We start from the raw sequence: 23,754 nt of genomic DNA, 5'->3' as shown, positions 1-23,754 counted from the left end.
AGAGCAAGGTGGAGGCTGGGCTGGTGGTAGGGAGGTGGGCGGAGGCCGGAGGCCACCCTCAGTGGCAGAGCCCCCCCACTTCCCGGGCCTTAGGAGGGGCAGCGGCATCAGCTGGACACGTGTGCAGCATGGGGCTCCTTCTGCCAGAAGCTGGGAAGGGGCCCTAATCTCCCAGCTCCCCAGCCTGCTGGCTTCCTCCTGGGACGCCTTTGCTCTCTGTCTTTGCCTCTTGAACTCCTACCCATCTGTGAAGGCCCAGCACTCAGGCCACCTCCTGTAGGACATCTGCCCAGAATTTACCTCCCCACTTGGGATTACAGCCCACTCCTCTGTTCTGTGGCATTCATCATATTCTGGCACTTACTGTGCCTTGTGGTGTACGTGTTTGAACACTTGGTGGATTGTGTGAACTTGGTTGGGTCCCTCTGTCTTCCTCCCTCAATCCCTGGCACAGTTCATCAGGGGAGTGTTGCACTTGGGACCAGGACTCTGACACTGGTTCTGGTGGCTCCGGGATGGGGACAATGACAATAAGACAAGCATGGCAGCAGCTGGTCCATTTGGTTGTTTTTCAGGCACTCTGTGGACAGACAGTGGGGTGAACCTGTTTCTTTCAGGGCTGTTTCTGATGAGGAGGATGGTGTGCTCACCTTTGGGAATCGGGTCAACTCTCCCAAGACCCTTGGAGTCTCAGAGCCATCAAGGTGCAGGTGGAAGGCTCTGGAATGGCTCAGCAGGGCTTCCAAGGCACCTTTCCCCGAAGCCAGGGGAACCTGGTTGACTACGTCCTTTCCTCTTCAGCTCCCCAAGGCCTTTGCCCTAACACAAGGAGGTCCTGGTGTCACATCCAGAGTGCTGAGAAGGAAGTGGAGGTGGGGTTATAAATGAGGTGCCCCGCCATGCTCCTGCACCCACGTCCTGCCAAAAAATCAAAAAGGGGCTCAAGACCCAGTAAGCAGCTGCTCCCCAAGCTGCTTGTATCCATTCCACAGCCAGTTCCAAGTAATTTGGAGTAGAATGCCTGGGCTTTGCTTTGCATCAGGACCTCAGCGAAGCCCTTCTTACAGGAAGGAGTCTCTTTGGCCTTTCTGCAGAGTGCTGCACGGCCAGAGTGAGCTTAGTAGGGTTCGTCCCACCCTTCGGAACTCCCACCCCGGGAGGTACCAGAGAGATGACTTTGGGGATTTGACCTGAGAGGTGCTGTGGAGTTCAGGTGTACCTGTCGTTCGTTATAACAGATGTCAGGCAGCGAAGTCTCTTGAGTTTGGTTTTGGCAGATGACGCTGGTCTTGAATGTGTGGTGGTGTTTGCTGTATGAAGGAGGTCGAGGGCAGAAGGTGGAAGGCTTAATGTAGATTGTTGCCTGTCTGATTAATTTCTGCACAGACCCTGTAAACTAGGTTGATAGATATGACTCAGCCGGATCAGGAGGGTGAAGTCCTGTGGGAAGATGAGGCGAGGGTGTGATCTGCGAGCGGGTGGCAGATGGAAAACCTAGCGGTTCTCATCTTCCTGCCAGTTCTTCTAGAGCTTTTGGGTTCCTCCTGCGTCACCTCCTGTGTTTCACTGTGATACTTGTGATACTGTTTGGGGCCCTGAGGCCCCTGAAATAAAGAGATCGCTGCTCACCCAGCTGTGTCCCAAGTGCCAGCTCCTGAATGATTAGGACCCCTCTGCGCGGTGGCCTGGCAGTTCTGTGGGAGTAGCGCTGGGCCGCGGCCACGGTCGGAGCCCCTGGAGCTTCTGGAGCCACGCTGGCATGAAAGCCATGCATGCCGCCCAGCCTGGGGGTGGCTCATCTTGCAGGAGCGGGAGAATGTAGCTGTCTGTGGACCCTGGGAGTCCATAAACATTTTAGGATGAGGATGTTCTTGTCGAAGAGGTGGGAGACGAAGGTGTGAAAGCTGGTGAATGACTAACTTCCTGGGCCTCCAAGAAGCTCCTAATTCAGAACTCGGTTAGTGTCACTGAAAGACACCATGTGCTTAAGGACTGAGCTTGGAAAACGAACGTGTACAACAGCCCCGTCTCTGCTCCACTGATACGTAAGAGAGGGGCTGGTTCTGTAACCCCACCTCCCCCAGCCTCGCGTGACCCCAGGATCGCCCAACAGAGCAGAATATCAGGAGGGCTCCCTGCTTCCCACTTCACCATGTGGGACGTCACCCCTGAGGCTCTTGATGGCAATGAGTAAGGAGTTGGCCTTTGCTGTTGTCCAGTTTCCTGGGACCTTGAGCACGACAGGTCAGGTTGGAGCAGGACCGGGAAGGCTGGCCTGCACACACAGCCCACGTCAGCCGTTGCTCCAGGATGGGTGCCATCAGCTCTTAACCATCCTTTGCCACAGCTCACACACCTTCGAACCTGCTGTTGAGATTCTGCACACTCAGGGTTCCCATGTGCATGTCACAGGCGAGGAGACCGAGCCTCAGAGAGGCACAGTGACCTGGCAGGTGGCTGCATGTAGACGCTCACTAGTCAGAAATGGAGCTCTTCCGGCCCAGACTCCCATTTGATGAGGCCCAGAGACTGAGAGTGGCTTGGCCAACAGGCAGAGCTGCTTAGGAGCAGAGCCAGCCCCAGAGCCCACGTTTCCTGAGCTCTGCTGGCTCTACCCGGACCACACTGCCTCTTGTTTGGGCTTCTCTACTTTTGATTTTGCTAAAAAAAAAAAATTTTTTTTTTTTTTTTAACTTCTTACCTCTTTTGGTGTTTCCTCATGGTTTGATTAAATTCACTGTACTTGTAAATAGGTCTAACTGAAGAACAGGTCAGAGTCGTCTTAGGCTAAGTGGCTTAACATTTCAGATTATCTTTGGGGCCCTTGCTGTGTCTCACCATCCTCTATTCTCTGCCCTTCTCTCCCTTGCCCTGGTTTGGAGGCGAAGGTGGTGTCTGGCTCTGTGCTCAGTAAGTACTTGTTGTCTTCCCCTTCCTACCCCTTGTCCTTCATTCCCTTCCTTTTGAGTTTGCTCAGCAAATTCTAGTCCATAGCACACTCGTCTCTCGTGGTGTTTGGTGGGTTAAAATGACACGAACGGTAGTGGGAATTACCAGAGTGTTCATAGGAAACTTGTCTGTCGGTTGTTTCTCATTGATAAACGAGCTCCTGACAAGTCATGCATGCAGTTGGCTTTGGTTTCAAGAAGCAACACCGGCTGTCTCGTTCCCATGTTCAGATTTGTTTTGGCTCTGGGTCTCAACACTTTCATGTCCCTGTATAATGTTACTCCTCCCCTCCTCTCGAAATGCTATTTGCTTAAAACCCCAGAAAATCCCTACAACACTGAGAGTGACTGCGTAAAGTCCCAGAGAACAGAGTCCTGATGTGGTTCAGTGGCTCATTTTACTGTTTTGTTTTTTCCCTCCAGTAAGATGGTCTCGTAAGGGAGCTGGGGTGACTTTGTTCAGCCAAGGGCAGGGGATGGGTTCTTTTCTAGGCAGGTAATGTGACTGCTGGTCCTTCTCCAGATGTGGACCTTTGGTGGCCTTCGATCATCTGAAGGACTAGGCCAGGGAAGGTATATTCATCTCAGTTACAAAGAAAACACCTCCAAGGGTACACCTTACTTTGGGGTGGGGAGTGAGGGTTGGGTGAGCAGGTGCTGCTTGACTTTTGCAGTGAGAATGTACCTCTTCTCCCCTGAGAATGTACCTCTTCTCCCCTGAGAGTGGGACGCAGGCACATGCCAGCTATGAGGCTTTAGGTCATTTTGCCTCCGGCATCCTAGCCCCCTCCCCCCCACCCAGTCATGTGCAACTGGGAGCCCTGAGTGAGCATGAAAATCAGTAACGGACTCTAATGTCCAGCAGCCCCATCCCAGGAGTGAGGTGCTTGAAGGATTCACAAGCCTGTTTCCTGCCCCCAGCAGCTCATGCTGTGGCTGAGAAGACATGATCTTTGTTAGCCACAGCATTTAATAAAGGCCTACACTCTGCTTGGAATGGTGCTCGCCGAGGACTTCAGTGCCCGTGGGGACATTCTTTAAGAGCCCCCACCTTACTGAGTCTTACCTCCTTAACCTTCCACCTGAGGTGGGCAGAACAAGGATCACTTCTTACAGATGACAAAGGATGAAAGGGAGCTTAGCAGAATCACGTAGCTCACGCGGGGATCTACCGCTCATCTGGGACTGAGCTGGGTGGCCGTGTGGATTCCGGACAGGGATCCGCTGCTCTTCCCCAGTTCTGTTGAGTCCGCCGACAGACCCAGACGTCAGGTTCCTGCTGTGGCAGGCTCTGTGTAGAGACCAGAGGATGACTGAGGCAGGCCCACACCCAAACTGTGCATGTGGAGGGGAGGGCCCCCCATGAACACCCTAGGAGTGGACTTGGAGAGAAGGGCAGGTGGCTGTGGTGGAGAGACAGCCAGAGGCAGAGGCCCGGGGAGAGGGGGCGGGTGGACCTGGACTCCAGCTGGTGTAGCAAGAAGCCAGCACGATTTCCCGTGGCCTGGGGGCACCCCGGTGTTCCTGGGGAGCACTTCACCTTCTGCATGGCACCTGGCCTAGCTGCCCGTCCACGTAGTTAGGACAGAAGGCGAGGACGCCCTCTTGCCTCCGCACGCCCTGCCTGCAGTAGAGCCCTCGTGCTGTGTTTCAACAGTAGATTCCAGAAGGTTGGTGTTCAGCCTGCAGGACTTCAGGATGAGCTGCGTAGAGGAGGGCTGTCCTACAAACTGAGCATCTGTGCTTCCGCATTTGGTCAGTTTAACTGAGAAATCAAATACTTGAGGGATCCTTACTATGGAATTCCCAGATCCTGGAGTAGGAGAGTCAGGGGTCAAGACAAAGATTTTGGAGTTCAGCAGATGTGGCTTGAGTCCTTGTTCTGTCCTTCACAGCTGGGTGGCCTAGGGCCTGTGCCTCAGTTTGTCACTCTGTAAAATGGAATAGCAACAGTGCCCACTCATAGGGACACTCTGTGGATGCACTAAGCAGAGAATCCAGTGCGGTTGCCATGGCTATTCTTATTTTATTCACACTCTGCTAAAAGGTAGACTCTGTGTCACCTCCTGTTTCTGCAAATACAGACCAAGAAGATACTAGGAAAGTGGTAAAAACAAACTGTAGTTTCTCCCTGGATTCTGCCTCTACTGTGGAGTTCGCTTAAATCGGCAGTGTTTGGCATTAGGCATGTCTGTGGTGTTACCGTATGGACTAAAGAGGCTCTGTGGGTCTCTGGTTTCCTGTGTGTCGAAGGTGGTGGAGGCAGAGCTGTCTCTCATCACTTATCCTTCGGGAGGATTGAAGGCCTGGGGACCTGGGCCGAGGGAGTTCATTGACCGTCTCACTGCAGCCCCAGGGTACACATGCTCCAGCCCCGGGTCCCCTTACTGAGCTTCCAGGCCCTCTTCCTGGCACTACCTGGGCCTTGGAAAGGTCGGGCTCTGGTGAAGTTCCCGCGGCTTTTAACGTTCATCCTTCAAACTCTGGGGATGTAGGTATAGAGACCGCAAGCCAAAGGCAACCCTGGGAAGGTTTGGCTCCCTTTGTGGGGCAGCTAGGAGCCTGATGCCGCCCACAGGATTCGGCTCCCCTGGCCGCCCTCCTAGCGGTTTGTCGCTGGCAGAAGGTGGCAGAAGGCACGACCCACTGAAAGATGCGCTTCACCATGTGTCCCTAAATTTGTTTCTAGGTCCTGTCCCCAGACTGCTTTTGTCACACGGACTGCTGAAGTGAGGCAAGTCTAAAAATGCACGCGGCCTTCCTGAAGACCTTGCAGAAGGGGGCTGCTTCCCTCCCATTTCTGTTGCCTGATGGGAGGGGAAGGGGCAGCGCTGAGGAATGGCTGGCTCGAGCCATCAGGAAAGTCACTGTCTATGGCCAAGGGCCTGTTTAGATTTTGCGCTGAGTGCTGTGTTCAGGGCGGTGAGATAGTTTTCTGCTATAAAACTAAATTGTGCAAGTGGTCAACGCAGGGTACAGATACTCCTTAAAAGAAGGAAGACTTTGTCTTAGTGATTCCCGGTGTGGTCAGTTTCTTTTCAAGGGATAACCCTTCAAAGTGCACTACAGAAGCATCTGGTAAACTCCTTTAATCTGCTTGAGAGTTATATAGAATTTTAGAATTTACAAAACTCCTCTGTGTATATAACTCATTTAGCACGCACAGGCAGGGCTCGCACTGGCCAGAAGCTGAGAGCCTCTGACCACAGTAGTGTCAGACAGCTGGGTTCCAGGGTTACAAACGGATGAAGGCACATTGAAGATGGCGGGACAACAGCAAGAAAGTCTCATGTTAGGAAGGACGCGTGTGAGGGAGCAGACTGTCCCCTGTGGCCCTGGGGAGAGAGCGCTGGAGAGGCAGACCTGGATTCCTATCTCACCCTTGCCCCACTAGCTGTAGGATCTTGGGCAAATGCTGGGGATGTTTTTCTGGAGTCTCAGTCTTCTCATCTGGAAAATGGGAGTTCTACTAACAGATGCCCACTCATAGGAATGTGAGAGGTTAAGCAAGAAGAGCCCAGCCTGTGGTCGATGCTCAGGGAGGTGGGAGGTGGAGGCCAGGAGTATGGCTGTCGGGGGCAGGTGGAGGGGCTATAGAGGGGGCGGGGGGGGGGGGTCGGCTCTGGGACTGAGGTGCTGTGGTGCTGGATCTAGGGCCTCTTGCCGATGGTGGGCAGTGTCGCCTGGTGCCCCCTGACACCTGTGTGTAACACTCCACCCTGCAGGCCTGGTTCTGGGCACAGTGGTGGGGGAGGGGCTGTCTTTAGGTAAATGCACCCTTGGGGCAAAGACTTGAGGGGCGGGCAGAGCCCTCTGCCACCACATCTGCACCCGGGAATAGCCAGCTGGACGGGGAAGTGGGATCACGGGTCAGCAGACAGTCCGACTTTGCCTTTTGCTCTTTCAATGGAAATGCTGGAGAAGGTGAGTCACTGAGTGGAGGCTCCCGGGGTCAGAGCCGGAGAGTAGACCTGCCCCAGAATAGACAGGGCCCATGCCAGGGGGAGACCGCTCCTCCTGTGGACAGTGGCACCCCAGATGTGTGTGGAGGCGGGGCGCGAGGCCCTCCGTCTGCCATGAGCACTGTGCAGGGAGTCTAATTTGCCGTGTAAATATGGGCACGGGGAAATGACAGTACAAGGTGTAGACAGAGGCAGGGAATCTGCAGAGACGTGCCGGGAGGATGTTGAGAGACAGACAGTGGCTACTTGTGCACGGGGGGCTGGGAGCTGAGGTCTGGGGCCTTTGCTGTGCCCTACGCTTTCATACACGTTTTCTTACCTCCCAGCAGCCCCCAGAGTAAAGGTGTTCTGCTTTCATTTGAAAGATTAGGAAATCGGGCGCCTGGGCGGCTCAGTTGGTTAAACGACTGCCTTCGGCTCAGGTCATGATCCTGGAGTCCCGGGATCGAGTCCCACGTTGGGCTCCCTGCTCGGCAGGGAGTCTGCTGCTCCCTCTGACCCTCCCCCCTCTCATGCTCTCTCTCTCACTCTCTCAAATAAATGAATAAATAAAATCTTTTTTAAAAAAAGAAAAGAAAGATTAGGAAACCTTGGAGTCAGGTGACACGGTCAAGGTGGAGGCACGGCCGCCAGACCCCACAGTGCGTGTCCGCGCCCCGCCTCGCACGTGGCCTCCTTGGTACTGGCAGCCATGTGGGCTGTGGCTTTTTTTTCTTAATCTATAGTATAATTCATTCTTTTGATAGTTACTCCTGTGAGTTTTGATAAATGCATAGATTGAGTGAGAGCATCGTAAATTCACATGTAGTTGTAATAAATAGTAGAGATCCTGTGTACCATTTACTGATGGTACATCTGGCAAAACTATAGTTGGGCATCACAAGCAGGAAATGGAGGCAGACACAGTCGAGGTACCAGCCATCCCCATCACTGCGAGGGTCCCTCCTGCTGCTTTTTCATCACTGCTCCCACCCCCTCCTGCTCCCACACCCCCAGCCCAAATCTTCATCTCCGGCCCCGGGTCCCCTCCTCGAGTCTTCCGTTTCTTTCGCTGTATCATTTCAGGCATGTCCTGTGAACGGAGTCATGCCATAATTAATGTGTGGGGATTGGGTTGTTTCTCTCTGCGTAATTCTCTGGAGAGTTATCCCAAGTAGGTGCCAGTAGTCCATTTCTGTTTAGCACTGAGTAGTAGTCCACGGTGCACCTGTACCAAAGTTTAACAGTTCACCCCTGGAAGGACATTTGGGTTGTTTCTTAGTTTGGGCTGCTGTGAGCAAAGCTGCTGTGAACATCCATGTGCAGGTTATTGTGTGGACATAAGTTTCCATTTCTCTGGGATGAATGCCAAGGAGACCACTTGCTGGGTCACTTGCTAGTGGCTTGAGTGGGCTTTTGAAAGATGCACTTAGGATGGAGGGGTGGTGAGGGGTGGGGGCCGTGCTGCAGGTGGACATCAGTGGGAAGCATGTACCTGGGAGCTGGTCCGCTTGGGTTCAGATGCAAGATCAGCCCTTATACCCTTGGTGAGTTGCTTTATCCGTCTGTAAAACAGGGATAAATGAACCTGTTGTGTAGCTGACGTGTGTAAAGTACTGGTGCACAGTAGGTTCTCAGTAGATAGAAGCTGTTCTTCATATGGGTTAAGAGAAAACCCACCAGACCAGAGCGGGGTCTGTGCCCCAGAGGTGGCCTCCAGGAGACCTTCCTCACGCCAGCTGTGGCTCTGGGACACCTCCTCCTACCTCGGGCAGAGCCATGCTCCCAGTTGTTCCTTCACAGGTGGAGACCCACCCCCCACCCCCCCGCCCAGCTTCGCCCCCAGCTTTTCTCTGAGCAGTCCCTGGCCCCGTTCTCAGACTCGGCTCTAAGTCTCTGGACAGGCATCGGCATTCCTTAGTGAACTTGGCGAGGCCCATGCCACGGATCAAAGGAATCCCAGGGAATTCCAGATTGTGCCAGGCTCTGCTGGTCTGGATTTGCCTCACAAGGTCTGAGAATGTGCCTGGATCATTTCAGATGTTGCTACGATTTAGCTTCATTCCAAAATGTGTATTGAACTCGTACTGTATTCAGGGTACTGTGCTAGGTATTGCAAAGGGCCCCCCTAAAATCACTTTTTCGACAGATCAGAGTAGCCCAGCCCCTCAGGGAGCCGCCTATGTCTACATGATAAAGTCTGCATTCAGCTGGCATTCTGATCTGTCCGGCTGGTTTGACTCTGTCTTCCCAGCTCCTTGTGCCCACACTGCCACCTCTCCACATACCCTCTGCTCCTGCCCCCAGGGTGCTCACCGAGTCCCATGCACCGTGTACGGGGCAGGGCCCCGCGCTTTGCTCACAGCCTTCCCTCTGCTCGTGTGCCTTTCCTTCAAGTTGCAGTCTTGCCTATTTTCTTTTTAACCAAAAAGGTATCATGTGTACTGGATGAGGTATTCAGGCAGCACACAAAGCTGTACAATCAAAGTGTCTTCTACTCCAGAACTGCGGTGCCTTCCCTAAGGCAGCCATGCTTTCGGGACCATGCTGTGCTCCTCTTGCTGTATTCATTTCACAGTGTGTCTTCGAGAGGATTTCACATCTGTATGGTCAGAGATGCCTCGTTACAGTTGTGCCTAAAGCGACGTGGTATCCCTTTACATGGTTCCACTGAGCCCCCTGTCGATGGTGTCTTGGTTGTCCCCACTCCTGGACTCCTGTAGGTCGTGCTGCGTGCTGCCGGCCACTGTGCAGAGGGGTCTCTACAACTCCGCTCCAGTGCCCCCCGCTCCTGCCTGCCTTAGTTGGATTCGCGCCTGCATTCACAGAACTCCCCGTGACCGCCGAGGACAGGGCTTGTGCTCCGTGTGGCACCTGCCGTGTTTGCTGACCACCTGTTTCCAGGAGCTTATGGCGCTCTGGTATTCCCCCCTCGCGCTGCCGCCGCGAGTCCTGGTCCCTGGTAGGGGCTCCAGTGGGGGCGGAGCTAGAAGAGCAGGGCCGCCCGCACTGCTGCCTCGGTCCGGCTTTGTGTTTGCGGTGCCCGTCGGCTGCGTCCCGATGGCCTAACGCGTTTCCATGGCAATGGACTCCCACGGCATCATTCTTATGGCCACCTACTGTTTCACCAGAGGGATGGGCCATAATATGCCCAGTTCCATCCTGGTGGCATTTAGCTTTAAAAAATTTGATGGAATTTCTCTTTAAAAAACACCCGAGAGGACAGTTAGATGCTTGGGTGTCCACTGCTGAGAACGAATCAGGACCTACTGTCTCCCTGATGAAAGTAGGGATGGTAGCTACTGTTTATTGAGTGCTTCTTCAGATGAGCTAGGGCTTCTCACGGAGCAAAGGGCTTGAGCTCTGTTTTCAGAGGATACGGAATCTTCTGAGGCTGGCACTGTTGTCCCTACGTTATGGAGAGAGAGTAAGTAACTTGGTAAAGGTCCCTCAGAGTAACTTGGTAAAGGTCCTTCAGACAATGCATTTCAAGAGCTGGGATTCCAACCCAGGTGTCCTTGACTCAGGACCCGAGCTCATTAACCACTAAGCTGTCCTGCCTTGTTAGGGAAGAAAGAAATGGGGGGTGGGGGTGGTAAAGGCAGGTCACCCCTGGGTCTTGGGCCAATGGCCGGCTGCTCCAGAACCAAATGAGGTTGCACCCAGAAAGAAGATGGCCGTCAGTAGGCCTCGCCTCCACCACCGAGGCAGCACAAAGGGTCCCTTTGAAGGGAGAGTCCGTAGCACCCCCCAGCCCCCGCTCTCCAGCCAAGCGTCCAGGGGGCTGGCGGGCATTTCTGGCTCGGCTTTCTGGCCTGAGCTGGGAGGAGTGGTCTGACATTCTTTCCTTGAGCAGCTCACTCTTGGTCAGAATGTGTTGCTTCTAGACTGAGGTGGTGTTGAAACTCCAGTGTGACCTGGGAGCCTACATGCCACCAGGTCTCTTCCTGAACAGCCAGTCCTTTGAAAATGTATTGATTTTCCCCCTCCCCTTCCCCGCTCTTGCACTTTGGATGAACCTTGTTTTCGAAGAACAGTAGAAGGTAATTTTCCTGTGCTTGCCAGCTGGCCTGTAATTGAGCAATTCCAATAACACCCACTGTAAAGTCTAATCGAAGTAAACAGGAAAATATGATTTACAATCTGGACGGCAAGTAAATACCAGGGTGCAATTAATTTTTACACAGAGCAGCAGATTCTAAAGCATTTTCCTGCACTGAGCAGTTTGTTTTTAATTACAGATTAGGAGCTGCCCTTTTCTGCTATTATCGTCATTATTTTTCATTTTGTGATGGTGATCTTCAGTTTCCTTGCATCCATGTGATTTTCTTTGAAGGTGTGACCACAGAGAGGTGGGATGGGGAAACAGGATCGGAGAAATTAATGTATAAGGAGCGAGTTCTCAAACCTGAGCTAAGGCCTTGCTCTTTCAGCATTTGCTTGGGGGGTGACGCGGGAGGAGGTGCTGGTGGGCTGTGCAGAATGGCGCCATGAGGGGTCCTGTCACTGCTGGCAGCTCTGGGTGGTATGGGCAGGCCCTGCGAAGGCTGTGACTTGGTGTGGCCCAGTCTGGGGAAGGGGACAAAGCTGCAAAGGCCCCCAGTGTTGCAAATGTGTCGTTGTTGAAACGTGGCGCTTCCAGGGCTGGGAAATATGTACCTTTAAATGGACCCGCCCGATTCTTCCAGTAGCTTCTGTTCATGACTCGGTGGAGGACAGTAGCCGCCTTGCTGGCTGAGGCTGCCTGAGGGCTGGTCCCTTTAGTTTTGACTGTGGGGTTGGTGTGTGTCTGACCCTCAGCCTTGGGCATATACCGAAGTGGTCTGTAAAGCCAGCTGGGTATAAGATGCTACATGACTTGAGTACACTCTGGGGACAGCAGATTGTGACCAACCCAGACCCTGAGATAGGTCTTTTTTTTTTTAATTTTTTTTTTTTTTTTTTTTTAATTTATTTGCGAGAGCGAGAATGAGAGACAGAGAGCATGAGAGGGAGGAGGGTCAGAGGGAGAAGCAGACTCCCTGCCGAGCAAGGAGCCCGATGCGGGACTCGATCCCGGGACTCCAGGATCATGATCTGAGCCGAAGGCAGTCGCTTAACCAACTGAGCCACCCAGGCGCCCCCCAGAGATAGGTCTTAAAGGTGCCACGCGGCTGAATGGAGACCCATTGCTGTACCCACTAGTGTGTTGGCTTTAGGGGTGCCGCAAGGCCGGCACGGGGGCCTCTGAGAAGGGGATCCTGGCCTTTGCAGCCATGATGCATCACCTTCAGCGGGGAGGCAGTGCTGTTTCTGAGCGGGGCCCCAGCAGGAGGGTGCGCGGGCAGTTCTCTCAGAGCCCCAGGCTTCCCAAGTCCTGATCTTGCCTTTCTGTTGTCTTTCCAGGGAGTTGAGCACACTTGGCCATTTCCGGGAGGAGCCCTTCCCCAAGCGTGAGCAGCCGATTGGGAACTGTTCCTGCTGATGCCAGTCACCTGGGAGGTGCCCAAGAGGTCACCTCTGCCCAAGTCTGCCCAACCGAAGATGGCTCGTGCCCACCCTGGGATGGAGCCCAGCACCTGAGGTCCTTACCATGGTGATGATCCTAAGTAAAAGCCTCGACAACCAGGGAGCTGACTCCAGAGCATGCAGGACCTTCAACCCTGAGCTGGTAAGGACCTATTGGGCCTCATTTCTCTGATGACCTTTTTTGAGGCCTGATGTCCAGGTGGGGCTGTGGACTGAACATGCAGGCTTAGCAGACTGAGTCCAAAGTGCCCAGGGCAGAGCTCTGGGAGATGGTGCACCCTGGGGCAGTGGGTGAAGTAACCCAGAGCCTGGCTAAGTGCTTGCAAGAAGTAGCTGGAAGGAAGGCCAGCACCCTGGTAAATAATACCAATCGGGGTTCTGCCATCCCTGCCAGGCTGAGACTGGCATTCCTCCTGGTCTCCACCCGGTAAGGGGAAGTGGTTTCCCGAAGGGAGGTGGTGCCCGAGTGGGGGCCAAGGTCAGGCCTCACTTCCAAAGGGCGGTGCAGAGGGAGAGCTACTGCCTCAAGAATGTCAAGGGTGGGAGACGTGGAGAAAGAAGGTGTGGTCTGGCGGCCAAGGTGGTGGGCCGTGGTGACAGCTGCCCTCCCCGCCTTCTCCCCAAAGTTGTCCTGTGACCAAGTGGCCTGATGGGCTGGGCCGGAGAGGCAGACAGCTCGGCCTTCTCAGACTGAGAACAGGGGAGTCTCTTAACCTCCTTCCAGCCCTAATTCCTCAGAAGTGAGTGGGGCTGCTCTCCTGCAGAGGGGGCGGGAGGAGGTCCCACTCTGACAAAAATAAACCTGAGGAGGAGTTTTGCAGATTGCTAAGTCCACAGGACTCTGCCACGTTGCCCGGCACCCCTCCTGGTGCCCTTTGCAGCCCCTCGTGAGCGCCCACCCTAGCACCCTTGTGGGCTCCCTCGCCAAGCTCACACCAACCATCAGGCCGAGAGCAGACAGGCCCTGCTGGGTCTCCAACCCTTGTAGGAGTGTGGGAAAGCCATCGAGACCGGAGGCCTTTAGGTACCACCATGCATGTGCCGGGCACTGGGCTGGCAGAATTCCACGATCAAAGATGGGTCAGGTCTCTGCCCATCACGGCTATCTTTCCAGTTTGCACTGAATATATGTCTGTAAATAGATTCCCTCTCGCCAGCCCACGGTTGCTGCTCAGGTCCCGCCCGCTGTCCTCTCGTGTCTGGGAATGTGTTGTAACTGGTCTCCTGCTTCTGGCTCCTTAGCTGTTCTCTACCAGCCACCAGAGGGACTACAAGGCAGATGCGTCTCTCCTCAGCTCTTGGCCTTCTGCTGGCTTCCCATCTCCGGCCGAGCAGATGTCAGAGCCCTTACCAGGAGGCCCAGGGCCCATGTACTCTGGCTCTCTGTGACCATGCTGCTCTGTCTCTGCTTTCCCCCGCCCCCTTCACTCTGCTCAAGCCACATTGACCTCCTCACTCAACATGTCAAGCATGAGCCTGCCTCAGGGCCTTTGCACTTCTGCAGCCTGGAACACTCTCCCTTGGCAGGACTCCTTCCCTGCCTCTCTTTCTTCTTTGTTCACTCGGCCTAAAATTGAGCTCTGCCACAACCACCCTCTCCCCCACACTTTCTGCCCTTCCCCCCCTTCCCTCCTAGCGCCTGTCACTTTCTGACATTTTGATCTTGTTTGTTGAATGACTGCCCTGAAATGTGAGCTTCATGAAGGCAAGGAATTTTGTTTCTTTTGCTTGTTGCTGAGTGCGCAGTGCCTGAAACCAGGGCCTGGGACATGGTAGGTGCTCAGGGACGTTCGTAGAGTGAATGGACGTGGGTTCCTGCAGCCCAGCTGCCGCCCAGCTCCTCACTTTTAGTTCCTCTGTCGCTGCTGCTCAGGTTCACAGCTGGGGGTGCAGGTATGAGCCGCTCTGCTTTCTGCTGTGTGGGCGGGGGCGCGGGGCAGGGGTGTCTTCCTAGTGAAATCTGAAGACTACACCCAGAGTAGCTCTGACCAGAAAGGAACGACCTCTGGGGTGAGGGCCATCTGGAGGTCCCAGGCGAGGGTCCCTGCCCACTTCCAGCTGTGCTGCTGGCCTCAGTAGAGGCCGTGGAATTGGTCCCATCGCGCAGGGCCGGCCTGGCAGGGGCTAGCCGTGGAGCTGGCCCCGGGGCACGTGAGCCCCAGTTCAGCTGAGCTGCTCTTCGTGGAGACATGGCCTGAGTGCCTGCCAGCAAAAGCGTGGCCTCCTGGCCCTAGCGGGGAAAGAGAAACTCATCTTCTCAGAAAAGTCGAGGGAGGCCGGCTTCCAGTCCAGGCATGCACAGGGAACAGCCGAGAAACACCCCAGATCATTTGAGTCTAGCGCTGACGTCCATGAGACGGAAGGGAGGGTAAATGTGTTCTCCCCTGCCGGCAAGGTTGGGAGGAAGCGGACAGGGGCTTTGCTTCAGCTTCCTAAACTGGCAACGCCATCCTCGTGTAAATACCATCAAGATAACAACAGGAACATGGAAAAGCATTTCTCTTTTGTTTTCTAATCAGGCTAAGAAGATAACAGAAAGAGGCGGGGCGGTGGGCTTCAGATTAAAAAAGAAAACATGAATCACAGGCCACTTTGGAATTAGGGAAGCAGTGAGAGAGAAAGTCGCTAACTGTGGGAGAAAGTCACCTGGGGGCCACCCAGTCACCTTGGAGGCACTGGGCAAAGGAAGCCTGTAGCCCCTCCCTCCTTGCCCTCCGAGGTCTCTTGCTCTTTTTCTAAAAATGAAATGCTGGTGACAAGTGACCGGCCTTGTTCCCAAGAGAGATGTAGGAAAACAGAAAAAAGGACTGACAAGTGCTCAGCGTCTTGCCTTTCCCTGCGCCTGGCCCTGGGGAGAGAGGGCTGAGGGCCCCGCCTGGCCCCAGCACTGGCGTGGCTTGCACAATGCACAGCAGTGAAGACTGTGCTCAGTTCCCCTTCCCCCCCCCCCCCCCGCCCCGCGCGCTCTGCTGGTTGCTTTCCTCTGCCGAGTGGGCTCTTCCTCCTGGTGTTCTAACATTAGCTGCTGCCGCTGGAAGGCAGCCCAGACGGTTGACCCTGGGAGCAGTGTCCCCCAGCCCCCTTCCCGCACGCCCACGCTCGGGCCGCGGCCCGTTCTCCCAGGCCAGAGTGACCATCTTCCCCGGCCAGGCCTGCCTCCTCTCCCTGGCCAGTGTCTCAGCCTCTCTCTCAAGCCTGGAGACTGTTCCAGGGGAGAGGATGGAGCGCAGCTGTAGGCTGCCTCGCTTTCCCCAAGCTCAAGGTGTTTCCCACAATGGCCGACACTGGTTTGGGGAGCAGGTCCTTCCCTTTGTGCTTGTCAGATTAGGATGCCCAGGCTGTGGTTTGCCCAGTTGGAAGAGTCTGTGGCCATGCCAGGCCTCGCCCCCAGCTGCCCGGGTGCTGAGGGTCGTCGTGCTTGAGGCCACCAGAGGTGGCGTTGGGCTCAACAGCCCCAGCCGGGATGGCTGGCAGGCCCAGGCTGGCCTGCAGTTAGAACCCAGAGGTGCACGGGTGCTCTGAGGCAGTCCGATTCCTCTTCCCTGAGCAAACACAGCCACTAGCCGTGCCCTGGCTGCCCCTGAAGCCCCTGAAGCCCGGGCCGCCGCTCCGTCTCCGTCTGCTCTCTGAGATCCTCTACACAAGGGCACTCGTCCCTCCTGGGCTTCTCTTTTTCTTGTTGGGCATGGCTCTGTCTTCTGCTTTGCACGGCCATGGTCTCACTGTGTTCCTTTTTGGAGGCTGGGGTACTCTGCTTGTTCCTGCATGAGTGTGAGCCTGCCCGCGTTGCGTTGTGGTTCCCCATAACAGTGTTACGGGGAAAAAGTGACGTGATGGGTTTAGTCAGTAATCTGCAGAGCAAAGCTATGGAGAAGCATGATTATGGCCAGAGATGAGCTCTGCCATTTTCTGTCGGACCTAGTTCCTCATTAAGTAAAGACCTGAATTGTGTCTTTGAGTCAGGCCTTCTTTCTTTAGGCAGACAGATGGCCCCTGAAGCCCCAGTTTGATTTCCAGCTTTTGCCTTCCCTGTGGAGGATCTGATTCCAAAACCTTCCCTTGTGATCTGAGGAATCTCACAGAGACCAGGCCCTGTGCTGGGGGAGGCTTGAGAATAGAAGCATCACGGTGGGAGAAATGTAAGGGGAGCTGTGCTCCTCGTCCTCTTTTCTGTAAACACCAGCCAAGGCCTGGGGCCTGGCTGCAGTGTGCACGGTGAGTGTCGTATGAACCCGAGGCTAGGAGTCCCTACGGCCTGTTGGGCCTTGCCGCATCATGATGGGCTGCCTCAGCCTTCTTGCAGTGGTGCAGAGGATTTGAAGGTTGGGAAGGCTGGCTGCAGAATGGTACAGACCAGCAGGAATTTTATCATAGTCTAAGCATACCGGAGATAAACTGGCTCTGGCCCACCTGGAGCCCTGAGGGTACCTTGGTGTTGGGCTCAGAGAAACCTGACAGTGGTCAGGGTATGCCTGGGCCTGACATCCTGGGAGTTGGCGGGAGAGCTGGTGAGTGAGGCCCCAGAAAGGGCAGGGACAGGGCAGCTCGGAGGGTTTTGGAAGCAGGTGCTCATGGCAGGCCCCGGGCCTCTCGCTGGGTAAAGCAGCCCCAGCACTTCCTCAGTCCAGGACTCAGAGCCCCGGAGCAAAGAGGGCCTGGCTGGCCACGCGGGTGTCCTGTCTCTTGTCAGAGATGGAGGCATAGGCCCACCAAGACACTGCAGTGATGGAGGGAGGAGGCCCAGTGCAAGAGTCGGGTGCTGATAGCAGAAGGTCATGCACTTTCACATGCTCGATGAGAGAGCGGGAATGGGGCTCACTGAGAACAGGGGGCGTGGAGAAGGTGTTCCTTCAAGTTGTGAGATCTGAGTGCAAGTGATCGCTCCCTCTTACTCCCTGGGGTGCAGAGGGGCCCCCAACTGTCCAGCTGGCGCTCTCTTCCCTTCTCCACCAAGTTTCGACTTGGCATGAGCCCAACGATTTGGGGAGGTGGCAGGTTCTGCCCAGTGAAAGTCTGTTTGCATTGGCCCCGCATTTGCTTGGTGAGTGGCAGTAGGAGGAAGACAGGCTTGGGCGGACAGGTGGCCATAGCTGTTGGTCACCAGATAGTCACGTGGCACCTATTCTGCGCTGGGACAACATGGCAGCCTTAAGAAGCTTAATTCTCAGGGCATAAGCACAGAAGCAAAGGAACTGACGCAGGCAGTGTGGAACACTCAGAGAAAAGCACAGGAGGGGAGGGTGCCCTTTGGCTCAGATGGTCAGGGAAGGTGGCCGGAATGAGGTGGGAGCCTGTGGGAGCCTGTCGTGGAGAGACCTGAGGTGGCCTGGGCTTCGCTCCCGCGGGCCTGGTGGCTGTGCGGAGAGAGGTGGCCGGGTTCTCCTCTGGTTGCTGTGGGAAGTCATTGGAGGTTCGTAAGCAGAAGAGCAATGTTGGCTGGCTTCTGTGGGTTCTGGGTGGAGAATGGAGGGTGGGCCCAGGGCACAGGCCGGGGACCAGTTAGGAGGCTGGTTCGGTCTTTCTGTGGAGGGTGGCTCAGAGCAGGGCCTTGGAGGCGGTGAGAAGCACTCCCATTCCAAGAGTGTGTCCCCCAGCCTGGGGAACGAACGGTCTGCAGCCAGCAGGGATAAATCCTTGCTGAGCGAACGAATGCGTGAGCAAGGGCCCAGGAGCCCCTGTGGCCCAGCCCAGTGCTTCCCTCTGTAGGCACAGACCCCAGCCTCTCTGGCACCCACACAGGTGTCAACAGTTCCTGCGTGGGCCCAGGTCTAGAGAGCCCCGCCGTGCCCCTCTGTCGGGAACACACCGGCTTTGTGGAAGGACAAGTCAGCGGGCTGGCTCCCTAGCTCGCGTCCTGTTGTCTGTAAACCCCATACCCTCCTTGGTGGGTCTGCGTGCAGCAGACAGGCGGCTCCAGGCTTCTTGCTGTCTTCTGCTTTCCCTGGCCCGATCCTGGTTTGGGTTTTTGTGGGCCGCCCGCCTTGGCTCGCTTTGCCACCTGCCCCCTCCACCCAAGCATGGGGTGGGGGCTTTGGTTCTCCGGTGGGTGTTTGCTTTGCGCCAGGCTGCTTCTACAGTGTGAGAGTTGTCTCACAGGCAAGGCCCCTGGCCTAGGCCAAGCCCAACTTCTGTCTCTGAACCCTCCGCCTGGGAGCAGAGACTGCCTGGCGTGCCCGGGCTGCGTGCTTGGTTGTTTGGGGCCTCATGGCGTGGAGGCAGGGCTCTTGAGTCTTTGTCACCCACTCTCCATTAGGTGGCTTTGGTGTGGGCTTTCTTTGTGCATCCTGCTGTGTTAACCAAGTCGTTTGGGAGGGAGGCAGACGCAGCCATCTTTAATTTTTTCCAGATACTTCCCTGGATGACTGTAGATGGGATGGTTAAAGTCCCTGTGGAATCCAAGAGGGCAACCTATCCTGAAAATATAATGAGTGTTTTAAACTGAGGAGGGGGTACCGGAGAAGGCCTGCCCCAGCCCCTTTGCTCCTTGCAGGCTTCTTCTGGTCCTTGAGCACCAGCTCCAGGGCTTCCCCCAGGAAGCCAGCCCTGACCTCCCGCACCCCAGCACCCTTGGCCTGGCCCTCTCCTCTCTGGTCCCACACTCTCTGTAGTGTAATGGTTTGTCTATGTGACTGTGTCCTCCATGAAATGTGAGCTTCCTGAGGGCCAAGGCAGGCATCCTTTACCTCTGTGTCCCGGGCTGGGCAGGATATACCCTTAATAACCTGACTGGATGAACACAGAGCTGACTGAGGGCAAAGGTCTCTGAACTGGGGAGCTGGGGCCAGGCACTTGCCACCCTTTTATCTGGGAGGGCCAGGTGTTCCTAGTCAGCTCCACCCTCCTGCTTCTGGGCCTGAGAGCCCCGGGGCCTGGTTCCTGCCCACTTCTCAGACTGGATGCCTGTTGTCCCTGTTATTTGGGGCTCCTCTCAGAAGTTGGCATTCTCTTGGACAGGCTGACTCCTCTGGGACCGAAGGCTTCTTTCCCCATCACGTGCTCAACCCCCTAGTGCAGCCTTCATGTGAATAATTACCAGTACTTTAGGATTGGGTGAAGGAAGGAAGGAAGGAAGGAATGAGTCTTAGGAATACTTGAGGCAGACCTTTCTTCCTGGGGACCCCGTGGGCACCGTCTCCTCCTCACCAGAGATCAGAACAGGCCTCCTGACCCATGCCTCAACTAGCACAGGGGAGCCCGGAATGTTCTGCACTCAGGTCACTGTGTAGCCGTGGAGCAGTGCCTGGTCTTGGGGCCCTTGTAGTCCCCACTGGCCTGTTTCTCTTCCAGTGGCCATAGCATTTTGTGAGGCTGGGTGTGGGGTTTGAGGGGAGGCGTGGAATGCTTATGGTGGGAAGGGAAGCCATTGAAATACAGTGCCAAGGAGTTCAAAAGCCATCGCTCTCTGCTGCAAACAAACATAACCTTTGAGTTTCTGTTTCAGTTCAGAGAGGGTGCCTGGGGGCCTCCGTGTAGTGGCGAAGCAGCTTGCACAGCGCAGGGTCCCCCGCTCGAGCTGTACCCGGTGCTCCTGTGTAGAGGACGACGAGCTGTTCTCCTGGGGTCTCGGGGGAGGGAAGGAGCTGAGGGTGGCAGAAGGGCCTCTGCTCCTCCCTGGGGGCTCTTCCTGTCATCCAGAGGCCTCCTCTTCTCCCAGCCCGCGCTGTGGGGCGGCCTCTCTGCAGCCCAGCGCAGTGAACCGTGTGCATCACACTCCCTCCTGCGCCCTCCTCTCCGGCACTCACATGGAAAAGTCCCCGAGTGTCAGAAGTCGGGGGGCTTTCTTGTGTGTTCTTTGAAGCCATTAACTTGATGGACTCCATAACTCAATGGAGACTTTGGACAGAGAGTCCACGTCTAATTATGGGCAGATGTTGCCTCTTAGAATGCTTTTTTCTCCTTTCCCTAATCTGACGTTGGCAAAAGGCAGTTACCCCTTTAATTGTGACTTTAGCGAGGGATCAGTGCAGGGTCATGTGCAAACGTGCTTCTTATGACTTGAAGAGTGAATAGCTTTTCTGGTTGTTTTCAGCACACGCCAAAGAAGATGAGTCAAGGACCGACACTTTTCTCTTGTGGAATTATGGGTGAGTAACCAAGGTGGCTGTGAAGAGGCCTTCTCTAGTCTTTCCACCAGGGCCTGAGTCCTCCAGGTGAGATGCTGGAAGCGCTTTCTGGACACAGGCACAAAGAGCAGCAGTGGGGTCTCGTCTCTGTGCTCGAACTGTCTCAGGCCCAGCCGTGCTGAAGTAGCACCCAGGCTGTGGGGCTGAGTGAGCGGATGGGCGCTGGGCTGTGGTTTACAGATGTCATCTCCAACCATTATGTTGAGAGTTTCTGTCTGGTTATGAAGGTGATCATGTTCCCTTTGAGATATTCAGAAGACGCACCATAGTGTAAAGTATAAAATAAAAATCCCTCCTAGCCCCAGGACCCAGGGAGAACTGGTTAACATTTTGGTGTATTTTTATGTTCTTTGAGGTTTTGACATAGCCAAGACTACGATGAACAAATGATTATAAAAAATTGTATACAAAAAACTTTTTTTTTCTGGTTGCACTTAGTAGTCCTTACTACTACCCTTTCCCCAGGGCTTAGCGTTGGCCCAGCCGTGTGGTTTAATGAGTCTGTAGTACCTCATTGTGCATCAACGTGTATTTAACGATTTAACTGTCTCTTGTTTGTTGGGTGGAATGGCTGTTTTGTTTGCCGTTGTGATGAATGGTGACTACGTGTCTAAGTCTTTGTCTTTTGTCTGCCTTCTGGATTATTCCTTAGGAGTTCCCAGGAGTGGCTTAGAGAGGCCAGGCGGCAGGAACATTTTTAAGGTTCTTGCTTCGCATTGTTGATATGTTTTCCAGAAGGCTTGTCTTGGTCTCTTGTGCCCACGCAAGTGTGAATGACTCTTTTTTATAAGGGGGCGGAGGAGATGACTGGATTGATTATATTGATTTTTCTGTGCTCTAGATGATCGGGCACAATCTCTCCTTTCGCCGTCTCCGCATAACTCCTGCCCCCTGTGGGGACACCCTGCCGGATGAGTTTCTGTAATGTTTGCGTTACAGCAAGTTACCAAGCTCCCATGGTGGGTGACCATTGCAGGCCTTCGGATTCCAGGCGTGGCTTCACAGGACTGTGTCAGGTCTTCTTTCCTTTTCTCTCAGCCTTTGACTCTGTGCACAGTGTTTTCTTTGTCTTCTTTAGACTCTGTCCTGTAGACGGGGTGATGAGGGTGGAGGGGGTGCTGGGTATGTCGCCGTGAGCACCAGGCTCCTTCCTTGCAGGGTCTCTGGGACTCTGCAACGACTCTGGTGTGGGGCCAGTGGGGACGCCCCATTCACATATGGGGAAACCAAGGCCTCGTGAGGCGACTCCCCACCAAGCTCCCGTGGCAGAGCTGGGGGAGAAGGAAGATTGGTTTCTTCTCAGTCACAAGCCACAGCTCAGTGGGAGAGCCCCAGGTGGTCCCCTTGATGCTGCTGCCCAGAGGAAATGGAAACAGGGCGATCCCCTGGCCTTGGTTTACCCTGTGACACGCTTCTGAAACCTGTCCCCCCATGGGGCTCGATTGAGCACCTCGTTGGTGGTTATCGCCTTTCAGCAAACCCTCAGCGACTTAGCCACGTGGCTCAGAAGCTTGCCTCATTGCCTGCTTCATGGGCTTGACTCAGCGGTGCTATGGGGAAACTGCCTGCTGTTGTCCTGCCCGGAAGGAGAGGGAGGCCCCTGGGCACGCTCAGCTCCTCAGCCCAGCCTGGACGTGAGCTTTCAGCCGGGCCAGCCTGGTAAACTGGTGGTGGAGGTGTTGGTCTTTATTTCAAGGCCGTCCGTGCCTGACGTAGGCTGGCTCCAGGCCACTGCCAGGCAGCGGAGGAACGGCCGGGTGGGGGTCCGCCGGGTCCTCTCGTCCTTCTCCTCAGCTGCCTGTTGGCCAGCCCCTCCTTGATTTGGGGAGACCCTGGCCCATCTGAAGTGTGCATTACCAAGGCTTTTCCTTCACCACGGTTCATTTCGGTGGTTTGTTCCAGTAGGTGTTTATTGAGGGTCTACTCTGTGTCAGGCACTTGGCCCAGAGAGAGAGTAAATCAGCCCCTGCCCTCAAGGGGGCGTCTGTCTAGTGGAGCGGAGAGATGGAGAAACAGTGAATTCCCTGTGGATTGGGGTCCTCAGAGTGAGGGCAGACCAGCTCATCTCCCTGAGCCCCAGTCCCCTCATCTTGCAGATTGCAGTTCTTAGTACTATTTAAAGAGACAGCAGCGCGCAGAAGGCACCAGCTCAGCCCCTCCCACCCTCAGCCCCTTCCCGGGCACTTGCCGAGCTGGGATGTCAGCCGGCAGAGGCCTTCCCAAGCCTGTGTGCTGGTGGAAGCTCAGGTGACCGCTCCCACCCACTTTATTTTATTTATTTGTTATTTTTTAAAGATTTTATTTGATTTATTTGAAACAGACAGAGAGAGCGAGCACAAGAGGGGTAGGGTGAGAGGGAGAAGCAGGCTCCCTGCCGAGCAGGGAGCCCAATGCAGGACTCGATCCCAGGACTCTGGGATCATGACCTGAGCTGAAGGCAGTCGCTTAACCAACTGAGCCACCCAGGCGCCCTCCCGCCCATTTTAACCTGTGCACCGAGGTGTGGCCCTACCCTGTGCTGTGAATGGGGAGGGCATCCCAGGCAGTGAGGTCTCATTTTTGGCATGCCTGCTTTTTAATGGCACTTCAAGAGGGTTTTGAGGTTTTCCAGGACTGGACAATACTCAGCCAAGACAAAATGTCCTATTGCTGTAATCACCAACCCCCCTGTCTCCTGGAGATAAAGAACTCCTGTTGTGGTCCTGATGGGTGGAATTCTCCCGTGATTGCAGGGGACAGCTTGGCCCTGTGACTCAGGGCATTTCCCTCCCAAGCCCCCATTGCAAGGGTCCTAGTTGGAAGCCAGGGCAAGTTTGAGTTTCCTGAGCATTCTTAAGAAAATCCAGGCAAGCGCATTAGGGTGGGGAGTGCAGCGGCCTATTTGCTTCCTCTTAAATAGCCACCCTTCAGAGTAGCCCGGCCTCCCCTACACCCACTTAGATAAAATGCCTTACTCATGTAATCAAGGACTCACAACAGTGTGTGTTCTTTTTAAGTACTTTATGTTATTGTGAGCTGGATGATGGGCCCCTCCCCACCGTTGTCTCCCCCCTCCCCACACACACACCCTAAGTTTGGGAACTTGATATAAAGAAGCGGTTTTGCGCTTTCCCAAATTGGGGGAGTGAACAAAGCCAGGACGAGGTGTGAATGGCAGAAGCAGGGACAGTAGGGCCAGGCCACCGCCCGGCCTGCTCTGCACCAGGGCCCGGTGCTCCTTCTTAGGTTGTGAGC

General features: G+C 55.0%; 2 protein-coding genes across 2 annotated transcripts in view; both read left to right on the top strand.

The window, feature by feature from the left end:
- EEF1AKMT2 (EEF1A lysine methyltransferase 2) overlaps positions 1 to 23,754 on the top strand; it is a 90,598-nt gene that overhangs the window by 56,534 nt on the left and 10,310 nt on the right. The window contains exon 7 of the transcript XR_010412611.1: positions 12,275 to 12,539. The gene's annotated coding sequence lies outside the window, so the exon portion shown is untranslated. The remainder of the gene's footprint in view (positions 1 to 12,274; positions 12,540 to 23,754) is intronic.
- Positions 12,404 to 23,754, top strand: part of FAM53B (family with sequence similarity 53 member B) — a 71,777-nt gene continuing 60,426 nt past the window's right edge. The window contains exons 1-2 of the mRNA XM_045870241.3: positions 12,404 to 12,539; positions 20,427 to 20,481. Of these exons, the coding sequence (XP_045726197.1) occupies positions 12,462 to 12,539; positions 20,427 to 20,481 (133 nt within the window). The 5' untranslated portion in view covers positions 12,404 to 12,461. The remainder of the gene's footprint in view (positions 12,540 to 20,426; positions 20,482 to 23,754) is intronic.

This window comes from Mirounga angustirostris, unplaced genomic scaffold (genome assembly GCF_029215605.1).
Source record: "Mirounga angustirostris isolate CCGP_5_RB_7025 unplaced genomic scaffold, mMirAng1.0.hap1 SCAF_6, whole genome shotgun sequence".
NCBI classification, from domain to species: Eukaryota; Metazoa; Chordata; class Mammalia; order Carnivora; family Phocidae; genus Mirounga; species Mirounga angustirostris.
This window is presented reverse-complemented; position numbering and strand designations above follow the sequence as displayed.